Source organism: Polistes canadensis, unplaced genomic scaffold (genome assembly GCF_001313835.1).
Source record: "Polistes canadensis isolate GaletaPanama2010 unplaced genomic scaffold, ASM131383v1 scaffold_52, whole genome shotgun sequence".
In the NCBI taxonomy this organism is placed as follows: domain Eukaryota; kingdom Metazoa; phylum Arthropoda; class Insecta; order Hymenoptera; family Vespidae; genus Polistes; species Polistes canadensis.
The window spans coordinates 672,516-678,748 of record NW_014569599.1 but is presented as its reverse complement, the minus strand read 5'-3'; the positions used below and the strand labels follow the sequence as shown (position 1 = coordinate 678,748).

The 6,233-nt window shown below is 28.5% G+C and overlaps 1 protein-coding gene across 1 annotated transcript in view; it reads right to left on the bottom strand.

Annotated features, from left to right (window-relative positions):
• Positions 1–660: 660 nt before the first annotated feature.
• The window catches only part of LOC106785505 (P17/29C-like protein DDB_G0287399), a 6,441-nt gene continuing 868 nt past the window's right edge, over positions 661–6,233 (bottom strand). Inside the window, exons 2-6 of the mRNA XM_014746054.1 lie at positions 5,169–5,291; positions 4,785–5,070; positions 4,304–4,560; positions 1,451–1,594; positions 661–759 (exon numbers count right to left, since the gene is read on the bottom strand). Of these exons, the coding sequence (XP_014601540.1) occupies positions 661–759; positions 1,451–1,594; positions 4,304–4,560; positions 4,785–5,070; positions 5,169–5,291 (909 nt within the window). The remainder of the gene's footprint in view (positions 760–1,450; positions 1,595–4,303; positions 4,561–4,784; positions 5,071–5,168; positions 5,292–6,233) is intronic.

Here is a 6,233-nt window from a genome sequence, read left to right as displayed (position 1 = left end):
CGTGTACATGTGTAATTCAGCAAATAAAACATTCCAACGATCGTGAGTGGGCTTCCACATTATAAAATCGTTTATTACGATAACAACAAAAAACCAGCAAATATTGCATCGTAATAATTTGTACAAAACTTACAAAGTTTTGCTCTTTATGGCATCATTCTGGGGAAACTCGCCTCTCGGTTTCTTTTTTTTTATATTTACTTAAACACTCCAAGTTTATAAATAAATATTATCTTAAGAGTGGGAGTGGGTTGAAAAGTTTTGAGCCTCGAGAAAAAAAAACAACAAATCTTTATTTCTTTATACAAAACTTGATAAGAAAAAAAAAAATTTGTCTACGTTAGGTTCGAGACTTTTCAACTCACCCACGCGTATATTTCTATCATCATTATTATTATTCAAATATTACTCCTATTAATTATAATTAATATTTGGATAACTATATTGTAAAAATCCCTGTTGCAAATAATATCCCTTGTTTTTGATGTAATAAAAAAGAAAAAAAAAAAAAAAAGGAAATAGAAACATTTGATTGATGCGATCGATACGATCAGAATTATAGTTCAATCAAGTCGACTAAATTAGGCCTATTATGGCAAAATCGAATTTAGAATCTTTTCGTACGAAAATCCAACGTTTTTCGATGCTCGAGATCATATATTATTTTGGATTATCCGATGGTAAGCCCTTTATAGCGAAGATACCTCGAAAGAAGGGCTTGAAAATCTCTAAGAGTGTCTGTGTTCGACGGGCTGAATTCTGAAACGTGAAAGATAATAAGTTCATTGAAAAAAAAAAAACCATTTCAATCTAATTAATTTATTATTAATAAATTCACACCTATATTATTATTTGATTCCCACGCGATTATTATATTGTTAGAAAGGAAATTACGTAAGTAACAATTAAATTATAGAATATAGAAAAATTCGTTTGACGTATTTATAAATGGAAGAAAAAAGAAATGAAAAATAGTTTATCTACTCGTTTAAAAATTATGATTTAATTCGCGTGTAAAAGCCTTAGATTTTATCTCGAAGAACTTTGATCGAGGACAACTAGTTCTCGTTACCCACATTACTCGTAATTATTGCAACAAAATTAAAAAAAGAAAAAAAAAGAGTCAAGTTCTACAATATTTGCAAGTAAAACAAAACAAAAAAAAAATATATACAACTTTTAAAACGTATCTCATACATGGTAATAATAATTATTGCAAATGATCTACGCTCGGAATATTCTTTTTTTTTTTTTTCTCCCTTGCATCATTGTAACAATTTTTATTTAACCTCAACGTTGACCATTGGGCCGTTTTGCAATCGAGTGAACGGTGTTCTCATATTAAAAAAAAAAAAAAAACAACTCGTTTAAATGTTAGATTATTCGTCTTATTAGTAATTAAAGATAAAAAATATCGATTTAAAATCGGAACGGATTTCTAAACACTTACGAGAATGACACTGTTGAGAATCGAACTTATGTTGGTGACCAAAGTAAATCCCGAACCAAATACCGGTGATGGTATTTCCAAAGATACTCTTTGCCTATCAAATATTGGGATGTTTTCCTCCGTTGTCGTAGTCGTTTCAGCCTTCTAAACAAATACAATGCGTTTTCAATATAATGAGAAATCTCTTTATATATCATTTAACTTTACTTTGCTACTTCGTTCAACTGTTGAATACTTTCACTAGTCAACGACCTTTAAATCATTTTTACTTTTTTTTTTTTTAATAAATCTCTCGATTATCTCTACTTCTACGCTTATATATGTGTGTGTCGTGTGTCTGTCTCTATGTGTTTATACATACATATACATGCATATTTACACGACTAAGTTCGTGACGATTTATTTCTACGATGAAAGATGTAACTATATAAAAGAATTATAAAGAATTTTTTTATTTATTATCAGTTATATATATATATGATTTTGCACAATAAAAAATAATTTCATTCCATTAAATTACACAATCATATATATGTTTGAGATTTAATTTTAATGTAATATACGATTGAATTAATTTTTCTAAATTTTTATTAAAGAAATAAAAACAAATATATTTTATCTTACGATAGATAAAGATAGACGAACTATGTGATAGGAAAATTAAAACGGGGTGGGGGGGGGTTGAAGGATTTTATAATTTACTAAAAAAATCATCTCTTCACAAGTGATACACAAAACAATGGTAGTAAGTTTATTTCGTATAATCATTATTATTTATCTATCACCATTATCATCGTCATCACCATCCATCATCGTTGTCATTATTGTCATTATTATTATCATTATCATCGTCGTAAGCATTATACGTAACAAATCGTACATATGCACTATATTTACATCACCTAACACACAAATTCTAGGTTGATTCTAAATAAATGATTGAATCGTTAATTAAAAAGGTAGTAGTAATAATAATAATAATAATAATTAAGAAAAAAAAAACAAACAAAAAAAATAATACTCTCTATTACAATATAAAACAAAAATTATTTACAGATACAGAAAACCTAGGCGAAACGCAAGAGAGTGCGAATGCATTCTTTGCTTATTGGTATTTTTTTTCTTTCATTTCTTTTTGCTTCATACATTTTCTCGATAATTAGAACACGTCGCAGAAGGGGGGGTGGGGCTGGGGGACTTGCACTTGCACTTGCAAGTCTGTATACTTGGGGGGGGGGGAAGATCAAAATAGTGTCCTCGTTAACGTTTTATCGGCCGAGCTAGAAAATAAGAAATGAAAACAAAAAAAAAATAGATAATCCATTTGTCAATGAAACACATGAGATAGGAACTATCATGTTCTCGTCCACTTATGCGAATTTCTTTTTTTTTTTTCTTTCTCTATCCTTCTCTATCTCTTTCTTTTTCTTTTAGTTTCGATTGCGATTATTATAAATATTTTTTGGCATATTGGTTTTTTGTTCTCTCTCACTCTCTCTCACTCTCTCTCATTTATTTTTATGGCATGTCCCACATTTGGATGGATGATCATCTCCTGTCAAGCGTAGCTGGGCTGGAACGATGTGTCCAATGTCCAAAATTTCCAATACTCCAGTTTATTAAAGCCATTACTATGCCTGATTTGGTGGTTGGTAGTCGTACTGTTTATGCATAATGAATGGTGACTAGATTCAGTTACTCGTTAACAGAGCTTTATCTTTTTTAATTCAATCTATTTTTTTGTAATTTATCTTTGTTTCGTTTAGCGTTACTGTGACAAATATTGTCCTATGTTAGATTATGTTAATTATTACGTGTTTTTGTTGTTGTTGTTGTTGTAATGCCAATTAATGAATATTTGATTGTATATTTGGTATATATATAAAAAAATAAAAAAAAATAAAAAATTGTTCCTTAATAAATAATTAATTATCGTTTAGATTATAATTAATGTTTAGATATTGTTTTAGAAATATGTTTAAATCGTTATTAAGAAACAGTATAGTATGAATAAAAAAAAAAATTAGCATTTCGTGCGGTAGAATATAAGCATCAGGTATAATGTTAATTATCACAAGATAAATAAATCTTTGACCCCCTATTTATTATCCAATCATAAAGAGCTCTCTCTCTATTATTATTATTATTATTATTATTGCATTTTGTTGCAACGCGAATGCTATCGACTGTTTCAATGCATTTGTGCAACTTTTTTTATCATAAAAACAAGCTACGTTACGAGTTGATCTTTTAGTTATTTTTTTTGTTTAATCCGATTTCGTTTCCAGATAAAAAAAGGTTTTTCAACGTGATTAGTTAACTAGTTAAGAAACATTGTCATTGATTTATAATATCGATAATAAGTATGTTTATATAATGATTATGCAAAAGTTAAAAGCTTTAGCATTTCGTAGATTTTTAATTAGCTTTTATACCTTGACCATAAATCGAAAGATTAGTGCAAGAAAGAGAGTGAGAGTGAGAGTGAGAGAGAGAGAGAGTGATACGAAAGAATAGAAATCCAAAGTACATCTTCAAAATTATCTAAAAAGAGAGCAGTAGATGTGCTAGAAAAGAAATATAAATGAAAGAAATAAAGAAAAAGATCTTTGTTGTGCGGATAGAAAAGAAGAGAAAAAAAAAGAAGAAGAAGTACGTATAGTTCTCGATAAATTAAATTGTTAAAAAAAAATAATAATAGACGAGACGTATATAAAAAAAGAAATTTAGATTTGATTGGAAAAAATTCGAGAACAATCCGTACTCGTATTACTTTGCAAACTGAAACACACACACACAGATAAAGAATTAAAAGAAAAAAAATAATGCATCATTCAATTAATAAAATCCTACCCCTGCCAGATTTGCGAATGCTCCAAGATTAATTCCAGCTGATGCTCCAGCGGATCCACCAGAACTATTTCCATCTCCATTGGAAGAAGAATCGGAACCACCACTACTATCAGAGCTACTTCCACTTAAGCTAGTAAGAGCTCCTAATTTCGATGAGAGTAAGGTACCAAATAATTGGGAACCTGTTGATCCAGAAGAACCACCATCACTACCACCGTTGTTGGATCCACCCCCGGAGTTGCTATCACTCGAACTTCCTAAATATTCATTCGAATGAATTATCATCGTATTTTTATATTAAAATGAATCAAAAGAAAAAAAAATAGAATACAAACAACCCATTATGCAGTTTCAACACGAAACTTTTGTTTCACCCTAATATAAATGTTATATCATTCAGAAAAAAAAATCAAATTACCATACACACAATGATAATAAAAAGAATTATATATATATATGTTTTGTTATTTATATATTATACCTGATGAACTACTAAGACCACTGACAATAGAACTGAGTGGTGCCAATTTCGAAACGAATGCACTCGTCAATCCACTTCCAGCAGAATTAATAAATGTCGAGGCACTGTTTATAACTGGACCAATGCTTGCCGTACCAGCTTTAATCTTCTGAGATATTAGATTGCTAATAAATTGACCTGTTGCTGATTGAGTATTGTCTATACCAAAAGCTGCATTTTTAGCTTTGTTAGAATCTTCCAATACAGTCAAAGCTCTCGTTTTTGCATCTAAGAATGCATCTAATTTCTACAAATATCATATATCATATATATCTAATGGTCTCTTTCATTTAATATTATTATTATTATTATTTCATTTTAATGTCAATATATAATATGACTTACACCAAAAACGAAGTTGATCACGCCATTGGTTACACCTAATTTAACTACACCAATTTTTCTCTTGTCTCTGTCAGCCCTTTCATCGTCAACCCCTTGATCCTCGTCAGCTTCGAATACATATACCTGTTTTCAATAACAAATTATATATATATATATACGAAACTATTGCTAAAACGCACTTTCACAATTTCTACAAATAATCTTAAGTTAATAAATGGTTTTATGTAATAATATAGAGAAAAAGAGAGAAAATAATAATCTATTGGGTGGTAATTCATTATAACAATATAATAAAATTATTAATATATAAATTACATTAATATATTCTCGATATATAAAAGGATACACCGAATATTATGTAATAAAAATCTAATAATTATTATTTATCGACAATGATATCTTTTGACACGCTAGCTAGCTAGCACGCACGCGTGTCACGGAAAATCTTTTCAAAGCGTGAATCTACCTATCTCTGTCCTTTCGTATAAACTTAGCCGTCAACTTTCACTCTTAACTTGTTCTTCCGAACCGTGATATATCTATCTTTCTCTCTTTCTATATATATATATATATATTTATATCTCTTTCTCTTATTTTACCCCTACTTCCATCGGTTAACTCATTAAAACAACTTAACCCGTTTAGTCTACGTCAATCTTTGTAAATATATAAATATTAAATGACTTCAAAGTACTTAAAGTATTTGAAATATCTTTTACATTATTACTATTGGTCAGAATGATTGATTAATATAAATTATTATTATTATTATCTATTTTTGTGTTCAAATCTAAATATGTATTACAGTATGTTCGTATTTTTTTTTTGTCTGTTCTGAATTGATAGATTAAAATGATATATATAAAAGTAAAGAATATATCACATATATAAAATTTGTATTATTAATATAATATTCAATATAAATAAAAGAATGAGAGAGAGAGAGAGAGAGATACATCAATTTGATAAATATAATAATAAATTGTTTAATTAAATTAAATGTTCATTGAATAAATGATCTGAATTTATATATTACAGTATATTCGTATTTTTTTGGTCTGTTCT